The sequence below is a fragment of the Nannospalax galili genome, unplaced genomic scaffold (genome assembly GCF_000622305.1).
Source record: "Nannospalax galili isolate Female #2095 unplaced genomic scaffold, S.galili_v1.0 scaffold1387, whole genome shotgun sequence".
NCBI lineage: Eukaryota > Metazoa > Chordata > Mammalia > Rodentia > Spalacidae > Nannospalax > Nannospalax galili.
Genome location: NW_008355976.1, coordinates 649,362 through 662,671, shown reverse-complemented (window position 1 = coordinate 662,671; position 13,310 = coordinate 649,362). Strand labels below are relative to the sequence as shown.

The 13,310-nt window shown below is 44.0% G+C and overlaps 1 protein-coding gene across 4 annotated transcripts in view; it reads left to right on the top strand.

Moving 5' to 3' along the window:
• Nup98 (nucleoporin 98) overlaps positions 1 to 11,895 on the top strand; it is a 108,762-nt gene extending 96,867 nt beyond the window's left edge. For 3 of the 4 annotated variants that reach the window (XM_029556603.1, XM_017803453.2, XM_029556602.1), the window contains 7 exons: positions 838 to 981; positions 1,397 to 1,539; positions 2,068 to 2,289; positions 4,785 to 5,026; positions 5,888 to 6,042; positions 10,499 to 10,610; positions 10,736 to 10,953. In XM_029556603.1, coding sequence (XP_029412463.1) covers positions 838 to 981; positions 1,397 to 1,539; positions 2,068 to 2,289; positions 4,785 to 5,026; positions 5,888 to 6,042; positions 10,499 to 10,610; positions 10,736 to 10,953 — 1,236 coding nt within the window. Of the gene's footprint in view, positions 1 to 837; positions 982 to 1,396; positions 1,540 to 2,067; positions 2,290 to 4,784; positions 5,027 to 5,887; positions 6,043 to 10,498; positions 10,611 to 10,735 lie in introns of all 4 variants that reach the window. The other variant, XM_008854096.3, reaches the window with a different exon arrangement.
• Positions 11,896 to 13,310: the final 1,415 nt, after the last annotated feature.

Below are 13,310 nucleotides of genomic sequence, written 5' to 3'. Positions count from 1 at the left end.
TATTTTTATTTTATGTGTATGCTTGTATTGCCTGCATGTAGGTAAGCGCACCCGTGTCATACAATGCCTGCAGAGGACAGAAGAGGCTGTTGGATCCCCTGGAACTAGAGTGACAGACAGTTGTTAGCTGCCATGTGGGTGCTAGGATTCAAACCAGGGTCTTCTGGAAGAACAGTCAATGTTCTTAACTGCTGAGCCATCTCTCCAGCCACATTTCTTTTTGTTGTTGTTGTTTTGTTTGTTTGTTTTTTCTTTAACACTTGTTGTTGTTGTTGTTTATGTGTATGTGTTTCTGTTTGGGTATGTGTACATGAGGGCAGGAGTCTCAGAGATCAGAGCTATCAGATCCCCCTAGAACTGGAATTACAGGTGGTTGGTTGTTAGCTGCCTTACATGGGAGACGAGAATTGAATTCAGGTTCTCCGGAAGAGCAGTACATACTCTTAACTGCTGAGTCATCTGTTCGGCCACCAGAATCATTCTTTTTAATATCTATCTATCTCTTCCATTTTATCAATGATGTTTTGTTTTTTGTTCTTGTTTTTTTGGTCTTTTTGAGACAGGGTCTCCCTGTAGCCCCAGCTGTCCTGGAGCTCAGTATGTAGACCAGGCTTGGCCTTGAACTCACAGAGATTCGCCTAGCTATGATGAAGTAATTAAACCAATTCTTGCTGCTTACCCTTTGATTACCCCCCACACACATACACACACATGAATTATAGCAAGGAGAGAGATTTCATATTCAAACCATAGCCTTAAGTAAGTGAACCAGCTGGCCAGCATGGGCAGCAGAATGCTAGCATGAAATTGTCATAGTGATGCTTTTGTCTCCTGCAGGTGTGGCAGCTATCAGGACAGAAGCAAATCAATGTGTGCTTGCAGCTGGATTGGAAGCGTGCCCTTGCTGTCCATCTTTGGTATTTCCTTCCACCAACAGCCTCCATTTCCAAGGCACTCAGCATGTATGAAGAAGCATTTCACGTATGTGTGTCCGGTAGATATGTGTGTCCAGTAGAGCCAGGCAAGAATTTTGGTCTGTGTTTTATCTTGCCAGAGAAGTCCTACAAAGAAAAAGCCATTAAATCACATTTTATAATATAATACTATTAACTGCCCCTTTTGGGGGGGTGGGGTTTTTGTGGGGGAATTTTTTATATTTTGTTTTGAGACAGGGTCTCCCTGTAGCCGTGCTGGCCTGGAATTCGGTATGCAGACCAGGCTGGCCTTGAACTCACCCAGATCTGCCTGCCTCTGCCTCCTGAGTTCTGGGACTAAAGGCGTGTGCCACCATACCTGGCTTGTCACATCATTCTTAATGCAGGTATCTACGTAAATGAAACATGATAAACTGATTAAAACAGAGTAGCTGCTGATACATCAAATTCTTCCCCTTCAGAATTCTTCAGAGAGTAATAGATATGCCTGCTCCCCACTTCCTTCATACTTGGAAGGGTCTGGCTGTGTGGTAGAGGAAGTAAAAGACTCAAGGAGACCACTTCAAGATGTTTGCTTTCATCTTCTAAAACTCTACAGTGACAGGTAAACCTGGACCAGGAATTACAATTACTTGAGAGTGATCCGTTCAACCCCTTAGGCAGAGGCAGGTGGATCTCTGTGAGATCAAGGCCAGCCTAGTCTACATAACAAGTTCCAGGCCAACTGGAACTACAGGGAAACCCTGTCTCAAAAAAAAAAAAAAAAAAAAAAGTCACAAACTCAGAAAGGACCTTGTATTTCAGGGGGAAGGGGGAGATTTATGCATATGAGTGTATTGCCTGCATGTATGTAAGTGGACCCATGTCCTGCAGTTCCCACGGAGGCCAGAAGAGGGAATCAGATCCCCTGGAACTGGAGTTACATACAGTTGTTAGCTGCCATGTGGGTGCTGGGAACTGAACCCAGGTCCTCTGCAAGAGCAGCTAGTGCTCTTAAACACTGAGCCATCTCTCTGGTCCAGCCCTCTTCCTTTTTTATTGTCTTCTGAGATATAACCAGAACAGTTGACCTTTTCAGTGCCGATGATCTGCTAGCTGAGTAACCTGACTCTGAATACTTCAACCTCTGCAGGCATTATGATCTCAATCAGCTGTTGGAACCTCGAAGCATAACTGCAGATCCTTTGGACTACCGCCTGAGCTGGCATCTGTGGGAAGTGCTACGGGCTCTTAACTATACCCATCTCTCAGAACAGTGTGAGGGTGTGCTGCAGGCCAGTTATGCTGGCCAACTGGAAAGCGAGGGACTCTGGGAGTGGGCCATCTTCGTCTTCCTGCACATTGACAATTCAGGGTAAGTAAGATGCCTTTGAACTCACTGAGTATATCTAGCACCACAGGGCAATCAGCAAGCAGTTGCTTAGAATGTCTGTTAAAGTGTGACTGATTTCATGCTCTCGCTGAACCTAGGCTGTGACTCACCTAACTCCTACTTTACAAATGAATAAACCAAGACACAGGAACTTTTGCTTAAGATTACACAAGTAAATGGCATAGTTCCAACTCATTTGAGAGAGAGTGCCCTCTTTATTTTCTGTGCTTGAGATCAAACTTAGGGCCTTCCACAAACTGGGCAAGCTGTTTACTCCTGAATTGCATTCCCAGCCAATAATAGTGCTCTTAATCATGGGTACATTGTCATGTTGTTTAAGGTCAAAAGAAATTGGGTTTTATAGTTGAGCTTGACTAAATTTCTTTTAATTTTTAAATTTTATTTTATATGTATGAATGTTTTGCCTGCATGTATGTAAGTGTACCACTTGATGTAATGCCAGAAGAGTCACATAAAAATTTCTTTTTTTTTTTTTTTTTTTGTTGGTCTTTTTGAGACAGGGTCTCCCCATCTCAAAAGCCCCAGCTGTTCTGGAACTCACTATGTAGACCAGGCTGGCCTTGAACTCACAGAGATCTGCCTGCTTCTCCCTCTGCCTCTTGAGTGCTAAGATTAAAGGCATGTGCCACCACACCCAATTCAAATTTCTTTTTTTAAAAAAATTTTTTTAGAGGCTGGAGAGATGGCTCAGCAGTTAAGAACACTAACTGTTCTTGCAGAAAACCAGGGTTCAAATCCCAGCACCCACATGGCAGCCAACAACTGTCTGTAACTCCAGTTCCAGGGGATCTGACAGCCTCTTCTGTCTTCCGCAGGCATTGTACAACACGAGTGCACTTACCTACACACAGGCAATACATGGATATACACAAAATAAAAAAAATAATAAATTAAAAAAAAATTTTTTTTTTAATTTGTATGTGTACCTGCGTGAGTTTATGTGTACCACGTGTATGCAGGTGCCCACAGAAGCCAAAAGAAGGTGTCAGATCCCCTGGAACTGGAGTTATGAGCCGTTGTTAGCTACCATGTAGGTGCCAGGAACCAAACCTGGGTCCTCTGCAAGAGCAGTAACTTCTCTTAACCACTGAGCCACCCAGCCCCAAGTGCTGGTTCTTTGACCCACCCAGAAAAGGGCTCTACTTAGGGAACCTTAACCTAGTGATAGATTAGAGAGGCTGGTGGCTTGAGAAAAGGAAGCTAGGAATAAGCTTTGCCTGCTGGAGCTGTTAAGTGCATGTACAAGGAGAGGGAAAGCTTAGGACTTGGCATCAGAGAAATGCCTTGTGGAGCAGAATCCCCAGTCCTCATCTTTAGTTTTCTAGGAAGTGGCTAGGAATGTTGCCAAGCAGGAAATAAAAGATTCTAGCGGAGGAGAGTTTCTAAAGTATTAAATTTCCAGCTTACTTTGTTTTTTGGTTTTTTTTTGTTTGTTTGGCTGGGTTTTTTGTTTGTTTGTTTGTTTTGAGATGAGAGCTTCCTGTAGCCCCAGCCCACCTGGAACTTGATCTATAGACCTGACTAGTCCTGAGCTCACGGAGATCTGCCTGCTTCTGCCTCCAGAATTCTGGGATTTAAGGCATCACCAACACCAGGCTCTATTTCCAACTTTTTTTTTTTTTTCAATTTTATATGTATGAGTGAGTGTTTTGCCTCCATGTATATAAGTGTACCCGTGTCTTATAATGCCTGTGGAAGCCAGAAGAAGGCGTCAGATCCCCTGGAACTGGAGTTAGAGATGGTTGTTAGCCACCATTGTGGGTGCTGGGAATTGAACCTCAACTCAGTCCTCTGCAAGAGCAGTAAATGCTCTTGAGTGCTGAGCCATCTCCCCAGCCCTGATTTCTAGTTTATATGAGACCTTGCCTCAGAAATACAGAAAATAGATACACGTAAATGTTGGACTGGGAAATATAGCTCAGTGGTAAAGCATTTGCCTAGCACGTGTGACAGTTCTCAGCACTGTAAATAAATAAATGTTGAGGCCTGGCATGGTGGCTCATACTTTGCAATCCTAGCATTCAGGAGGCTGAGGTAGAAGGATTGCCGTGGTTCACAGAATAAGTTCTTGGCCTGGGCCTTTGTCTCAAAGAAACCAGTAACTGGGCCTAGAGAGAGGACCTGAATTTGGTTCCCAGTGCCCATAAAAGTCAGCCCATAATTGCCTGTATTCATAGCTCCAAGGTATCAAACACCTCTGGCCTCTACGGGCACTGGCACACCTGTATATACCACCCCCCCACACATAATTAAGAATAATAAAGATAAATCTTAAACCAATAATGAATTAGTTTATAATATTAATGAAATGACTTTGTGGCTCTGTTTTTTATTTAAGTTTGAACTGATCCACTAAGACTGCCCATTGAGTGGCTGCCCAGAGGACCACTCTTTACTGTGGGGCAAGCCTTCTCCATGGCCGAGGATATTTACTCTAGCTTCTCTCCTCCCTGTAGCATGCGTGAGAAGGCTGTTCGAGAGCTCCTTACCCGGCACTGCCAGCTGTTGGAGACCCCCGAATCCTGGGCTAAGGAGACCTTCCTTACCCAGAAGCTTTGTGTGCCTGCCGAGTGGATTCATGAGGCCAAAGCAGTGCGTGCACACATGGAGTCCAATAAGCACCTGGAGGCCCTCTATTTGTTTAAAGCTGGCCACTGGAACCGCTGCCACAAACTGGTCATCCAGCATTTAGCTTCTGGTGAGTGCTGAGGCCTTCATCTCCTGCAGTCATGCCAAATTTCTCTAGCCTGTGAAACCCTATGAGGGCTCAGGCCAGATTAGATGCTCGCTCAGTTCAGGACATGACAGGCTCAAGTCAGATGTTTTACAAAAACTGCAGAAGAGACTTGACCTGGGTGAGGGCCTGCGGGGGCCAGGGAGGATAGCAGTGTTGCAGAGTTACCATTGCCAGAAACGTCCTTGATGCCACTGGTAAGATTAAGCCCTTTGTTGACTTGTGCAAATTTTATCCAGCAGCATCAGAAATAGCTGCTTGAGGGCCTAAAGCCAGAAATTCCTCACATTGCCCTCTGGAAATGTTTTGTTGTTACGTTGTTTAGTTGTTTTTTGAGACAGGGTCTCCCTGTAGCCCCAGCTGTCCAAGAACACACTGTGTAGACCAGGCTGGTCTAGAACTCACAGAGGTCTGCCTGCCTTAGCCTCCTGAGTGCTGGGACTAAAGGCATGTGCCACCACGCCTGGCTGGAAACTTAACTTTTTTTTTTTTAGTTTATTATTTTTATTTTATGTGTATGAGTGTATTGCCTACATATATGTGAGTGCACTCATGTCGTACAATGCCTTGGACATCAAAAGAGGGCTTCAGATTCCCTCGGAATTGGCGTTAAGGATGGTTCGTAGCCGCCATGTGGGTGCTGGGAATCAAACCCGGGTCCTCTGCAAGAGCAGTCAGTGCTCTTAACTGCTGAGCCATCTCTCCAGCCCTGAAACTTACAATTTTTAAGAAACCTGACATTCTCCTTTCTGTCTTGGATGTTTGCCTGCACTGTTGGGAGCCACACCCTGTTAGGTCATTGTGCTCACTGTTTTGTTTCTTCAGATGCCATTATTAATGAGAACTACAACTACCTGAAAGGGTTCTTGGAAGACCTGGCACCTCCAGAGCGCAGTAGCCTAATTCAGGACTGGGAAACATCTGGACTCGTTTACCTGGATTATATTCGAGTAATTGAAATGCTCCACCGTATTCAGCAGGTACCTAAATTCTTAAACCACTAGCTTTTTCTTTTTAGTGGTACTTAAAAACATCCGAGACTTCAAAAGGCCTTACTCCGTTAGACAATAGAAAGTTTTGGGTACTTTTTTTTTTCATAGTCTTTTTGAAGCAGGGTCTCCCTGTAACTCAGAGAGATCCACCTGCCTCTGCCTCCCAAGTGCTGGGACTATAGGCGTGTGCCACCATGCCCGGCTAGTTTTGGGCACTTTTAATCCCAGTACTTGGGAGATGGACACAAAAGGATCAGGAACTTGAGACTAGCCTGGGCTATGTGAGACCTTGTCTCAAAAAAAACAAAATCATTGACAGATATAGCTGTGCCAAAGACTTACTCCATAGCCCTCACTATCACTATGTACCCCAGGATGGCCTTGAAAGACTTGGTTGGGGGTTTTTTTGGTTGTTGTTTTTTTTTTCTTTTTTTTTTTTTTTGGCATGTATGTGTGCACGCTCATATGCTATGACATGCGTGTGGAGGTCAGAGGACAGATTGTGGCAGTGGATTTTTCTTCACCATGTGGGTTCTGGGAATCAGAACCCAAGATGGTCAAGCTTCATAGCAAGAATCTTTACCTGCTAAGCCATCTTCCTACCCTTGAACCTAACCTTGTTGCTTCAGCCTAGTATCGGGGTTACAATCATAAGCCACTATGTCTGATTCCAGGCAGGACATTGTAATGAGGCTAATTTGGTGCAGCAATTTCAATAGCTACATCAAAACTTTAAAGGCACTGTTTTGTTATCATCTGGTATATACAGTAGATTCCTGAGATCTGTCCCTAGTTCTTGTCCAGTCCTAGTGCAAGTGAGGAGCTTGGAGACGAGAGATTTGGTGATTTGTTTCACATATTTGGCATGATTTAAAATAGAAATTACAGGGGTGTTTGGGCTTTGTGGTTTGGGTTTTTTGTTTTGGGTTTGTTTTTTGTTTTTTTTTTGCTTGCTCAGTGGTTAAGAACACTGGTTTTTCTTGCAGGAGACCTGGGTTTGAATCCCACATGGCACCTAACAACTAACTGTCTGTAACCCCACTTACCTACATGCAGGCAATACACTCATATGCATAAAACAAAAATGATAATAATAATTAAAAGTCTTTGTTAAAGTGTTTGGTCCCAGTACTTGATAGGCAGAGATAGGAAAATTGTCTGTCACAGGTTTGAGGTCAGCCTGAAGGGACTACATATAGTAAGATCCAGGCAGCCTGAACTACAGAGTGAGGGACTCTGTCTCAAAACACCAGAAGAAAAGAGCAAAGTTGGGGCTGGATAGAGGGCTCAGCAGTTAAAGACACTGGCTGCTGTTGCAGAGGATCCGAGTTTGATTCCCAGTACCCACATAGGTGCTAGCAACCATCTATAACTCTAGTTCCAGGGGAATTCGATGACCTCTTCTGACCTCTGTAGGCATTGCATGACACCAGTGCACTTAACACATGCAAGCAATACCCTCATACATATAAAACAAAAATAAATATTTTAAAAAGAAAAGCAAAGGTTACCAGCCCTACTCTTCTTTCTCTAGAAAGAGTTGTGCTTTCTCTTACTAGCAGAACACTTGGTACATTTTTCTATCCTATCAGGTCATATTGTATTTTTCACACCTCTGGGTTATTAGAGTCTACTTTGGGAGAGGTATTTTCTCTTGTAAGATTGTGGTGAATGCTGTGTGTGGTGGCAGGCAGGCAGATCTCTGTGAGTTCAAGGCCAGCCTGGTCTCCATAGTAAATCCAGGACAGCTGGGGCTACAGGGAGACCCTGTCTCAAAAAGACTGAAAAAAAAAGATTGTGGTGGAATATGGAGGTTAGGAGTTCAAGTTCTCAAATCAAACTTTTAGTTTCAATTTAGGTCTCCCACATTGACCAGGTAAGGAATTAAGCAAGTTAATTAACCTCTTGAATGCTCTTTCTGAAAAAACAAAACAGTAAAGGATAAAGTGGACTGAGGCATAGATTATAGTATATGTCTGGTAGGGTTTTCACCACAATTACACAAAATATGTATAAGGGCTTGAGCACAGCACACAATACCTTGTAGATACTGAATGCTTGACAACTGTCACATTACTGTCCTCATCAATTTCTAGCTCAGCAACGTCAGGCACATAATAGTCATAATTCAATGTTTGCTACGCTTTTAGGATGGATTGAGACTATCTTCCCAAAATAACAGTGAAAAAAGCTGTTCTAATTGAAATCAATTAATTCATTTATGCAGCCTATTTATTAGGTACCCCAGAGTTGGGCCCTGTGTGTTTTTCATTCACTGGGCACTGGGGGATGATGTACAAGTAAACCAGTGATTACTACAGAGTAAGGAGTTGCTGTCATTATACCAACACAGAAAAGGAGAACCTGACCCAGTCATGAGTCAGTCACAGTTTAGCTAATATCCACATTCATAATTTAATCAGTGACTAATCTTCATTAAAAAAAAAAAAACCTCTCTAGTTCAGTCTTGTTCTGTTTTCCTCATTACCGTGTGTTTTACATGTGTAAACAAACTCCCTCTGAGTTCTACCTTCAACATTTTTCCTTTTACCTGGAAAGTTTGACCCTTTCTTTGTTATGAAGGTCTCAGATATATCTTCCCCAAGGAATCTTCTCCTATCCCTCCCCCCACACACACACACAAATCCAGTTTCTTTATACCACATCAGTCCATTGGAATTATCTACATGGCTTTTGATTCAGGTTCATGACAGCAAAGACCTCATCTTGTTCACCAATGCTTAAAGCCAAGTATGATGCTACATGCCTCTAATCTCAGTCATAGAGCCTGGCAAATGAAAAGGGTAGTTCTTATATAGACTATTACATGGTAGGTTCTAAAAGCTTCTTTTTTTTGTCTTTCTGAGACAGGGTTTCTCCGTAGTCCCAGCTGGCCTGGAACTCAGAAAGATCCACTGACCTCTGCCTCCCGAATGCTGGGATCAGAGGCCTGCACCACCGTGCCTGACTCTGAAAGCCCTTTTAAAGTTGAACATTCCAGGGTTGGCAAGATGGCTCTACAAGTAAAGGCACTTGCAACCAACCCTGATAACCTGAGTTCAGATCCCAGGACCCAGATGGTGGAAAGAGAGACTACAAACTGTCCTCTATCTTCCACATGTGCCCTATGGCATGCATGTAAGCACACAAAATAGTCAATTCCATGACAAACCCATCTTAGAAAGGGTCTTAAGTGAGCCTTTTGAAAGAAGAGGTAATTGGAGACTTACAAGATTGAAAGAGGACCTAATAACTAAGTGTCTTTCTTGAGGCAAATGGGATAAGATGTTGCTTAAAAGTATTCAGAGTATAAGTACTGTATTAAAAGAAAATTAAATTTTTGAAAATTTGTCTCTGAGCCAAGTATGATGCTACATGCCTCTAATCTCAGCACTGGCAAGGCTGAGACAGGAGGATCATGGGAAGTTCTAGGCTAGGCTAGGCTACGCTATGCTACACAAGGCTACACAGCACAATGAGTTCCAGACCAGCTGGGGCTACATATCAAGACCCTGCTTCAAAAATTTCAAAAATAAAAATTGTTGTGGTATATAAAATGGTAAGAAATTAGTGGGGATGGCACAGAAGGTAGTGTGTGTCAGCTACTAAGTTGTATGAAGTGAGAAGTAATCATGACCCAAGTCATAGCAGTGGCCATGGAACAGGGAGTAAAAGATTGGTATGGCAGTTAGGCTAGAAATAGGAAGACAACATATGAACCAGATTTGGAACCTTAGGAGTGGATCAGGGGGGTGTAGGGTGAGAAGTGGGCCCTGCAGTGTTGTAGAAATAGCAATGACTTTGGAATAAGGAGACCTAAATTAAATGCTGGTTTGGCCACCACCTCTTACCACATGTGTGCCACCAAGAAGTCTGCTCTGAACCCATGTTTGTGTTGGTTTTGGTGCTGTGTTGAAGCTTACTAGTTATGTGGTTCATGAGTCATGCTGCATCTCAAGACTTTGCCAGCCCAGGACTCTGCATCCTTCCTCTTGTGTTTTACTGCTGTTAGTACCATGTCTTTTTCAGCAGCTAGATGAGAGGAAGGTAGCTTGGCACTGACATCAACTTCTTGGGTTTTCTAGTCCCTCCCATCACGGTTTTTGTTTGTTTTGTTTTTGTTTTTTAATTTTTAGTTAATGGGTATGAATGTTCTGCCTTCATGTGTGTAAGTGTACCCATGTTGTGCAATGCCAGAGGAAGTCAGAAGAGGGTGTCAGATCCCCTGGAACTGGAGTATACTGGTATGTGTGTAATGACCACAAAGGCTGGAAGAGGGCAGCAGAGCTGCCATGTGGGTGCTAGAACTGAACCCAGGTCCTATTAAGTGCTCTTAACCCCAGAGCCACCTCTCCAGCCCCTGTATCAGGGTTTTGTGTAATCACGAGTGGTACTGGAATGGTAGAGACTCCTTGGTCTGATTGGTTTTCCTGTTTCTCTATAGGTGGATTGCTCAAGTTATGAGCTAGAGCACTTACACACCAAAGTGACCTCACTGTGTAACCGAATAGAGCAGATCCAGTGTTACAATGCCAAGGATCGTCTGGCACAGTCAGGTAAGCCCATGGCCTCCATCCCTTCTTCACAAGTTGCTTCCTGTCTGTGTGACTGTGACGCCCACCCCAGGGTCCACTCTCCCCCAGCCCTTCTGTCGGCATTCATTGTGCATTTTTCTCTCCAGATATGGCCAAGCGTGTAGCCAACTTGCTGCGGGTGGTCCTGAGCCTGCAGCGTGCCCCTGATGCCACCTCCGACTCAACACCAGACCCTCAGCGAGTCCCTTTGCGCCTGTTGGCACCCCACATTGGCCGGCTCCCCATGCCTGAGGACTATGCCTTGGAGGAACTGCGAGGCCTCACACAGTCCTACCTGCGAGAACTGACTGTTGGGAGCCAGTGAACCCCGGCTCTTTCACCACACTCATGCTTACTCACACTCAGCCCAGCAGGCCCAGCGTTCTTCCTATCGACAGTTTGCCAGCCTCCAGATTGACTGGAATCCTCCCTCCCTGCTGCCCTAAGCAGCATCCTCTAGTTATTCAGTGTTTTTCTTAATACTGAACATAGCATACAAGGGCTTCTGGAACCAAAAAAGGAGATGAGACAAGTCTCTCTTTACCATCCTCATGACCATTCAATTTCTTCCTTTGAAAAAATGGTCAATAAAACCTCTCTGGCAGAACCCCCCAAAAAGCCAGGGAATTCTTTTCCACGTACCCCCTCCCCATGTGAACTTCTAACCTACACCTATGGCAATTCTTTTGTACCAATAACTCAAAGGAATGAGACAGTTAATGGCACAAATGTGCTAATGCAGCACTGTCCTTAAAGAAAGGAACTGTCTACAGGAAGAAGGACATTTGTCCCTGAAGCAGATTGTTACAAACAGTGAGTTTGGGACTCAAAAGAGGGTTGGCCTGGGTTTGTCTTTGACACATTCAAAGAAGGGCTGCTGGCCATGGAGGGGCAGAGCTTCAAGGCTATTCTTTCCTGCCTTGGATATCCAGTGACACCATAACCTGCCCTGCTCTCATGTGCAGTGGCCCTAAGCCACATCTAACATGTCTCTGGAACATCCTAGAATTCGCTCTGGTCATGATTATTAGTCATCTTCCTGGGACTCTTGTCTGGATTTTCCAGAAGAGTTTAGATGAAAAATGTCAAGGGTACTCCTCGCCATCTCACTTTAGCCCCAGAGCATTTCTCACCTTTACCCCCTCCCAGAAGGAGGAACCATCACTGAGGGCCCCCCCCCGAGCTGCGGCAGACAGAGAGCCTTCACTACATTGCTGCCGGCTTGGGGAGTGTCCCAAGAGTTGGCCTGAGACAGCTGGCATTAGGGCTGTCACACACAGTATGGCCACTCCTGGTCTTTATGCATGAAGATTATGTAAAGGTTTTTATTAAAAAAAATATATATATATGATCTAGATTATTTTCCTCTTTCTGAAGCTACTTTCTTAAAAAAATAAAATGAAATGTTTATAGCATTCTTGTTACTGGCTTTTTTGTGTTTGGGGGGCTTCCCATCTAAATGGAAACAGATGAGATTGGAGCCAGGGAGATAGCTCATTGGGTAAAAACACTAGCCATACAGCCTGACACTAGAGTTTAATCCCCAGAACCCATATAAAAAGCTGGATGTGGTGGCATACATGTAATCCCAGCAGTTTAAAAAGAATTTTTTTTGCAAGCGTCTCCCTGTAGCCCCAGATGACCTGGAACTCACTATGTAGACCAGGTTTTTAACTTGTGAGTTTTTACATGTATGCAATGTATTTTGATCATTTATGTTTTAAAAAAGAACAGCTTAGTGCTAAATTAAAATTCGGACTGCCCAAAGCCTAGATTTTTTTTTTTTCCCTCCTTGCAGTACTAAGAACTAAACCCAGGGTCTTTACAGGTTAGGAAATTTCTCTACCATTAAGCTACATCTCAGCCTAAAGGTTAGGTTTGTAGGGGAGTGTTTAGTTGTTTTTTTTTTTTTTTAAAGACAGGGTCTCCCTTTAGCTCCAGCTGGCCTGGAACTCACTATGCAGACCAGGCTGGCCTGAACTCACAGAGATCCATCTGCCTCTGCCTCCCAAGTGCTGTGATTAAAGGCATGTGGTGCCAGGCCCAGCTTATTAATACATAAGTGTATGCACACAGATCTTCAGTTGGGGCTTTTGAAATCATCCCACAGAAAACACTTTCCATTCAAAGCCTCCTGTTGTGGAGTGTTTTTTTTTTATTTTATGTGTATGAGTGTATTATTTGCATGTATGTAGGTGCACCCATGTCATTCAGTGCCCACGGAGATCAGAAGAGGGCATCAGATCCCCTGGAAGTTACAGACGGCTGTTAAGCCACCATGTGGGTGCTGGGATTTGAACATGGGTCTTATGCAAGAGCAGCCAGTGCTCTTAAACTTTGAGTCACATACTCCTTGATTCCTGAATTGACTGCTTTACACAGGGTTAACTGTCAAACTGAGGGTGTGAGCAAATGAATTGGGGGATGAAAGAACAGACTGGCTCTGTCTGATGGCTGGAACTTAAATCTAACTTGAACCCCGGAGGACAAGGATTAACCAGCTGGGACTCACTCCCTCCATGACTGACAAAGAGCTTGGCCAGGCGACTAGCTGAGAATTCTGTACTTGCTTCCCTCCCCAGAGGTATTTTCCAAAAAGAATGTTATGGAAATGGCTAACCTTTAGCAGTGCTAAGCGTTATTATGGAAGTATTTGCTCTTAGGACAAATTATTTCCATTAA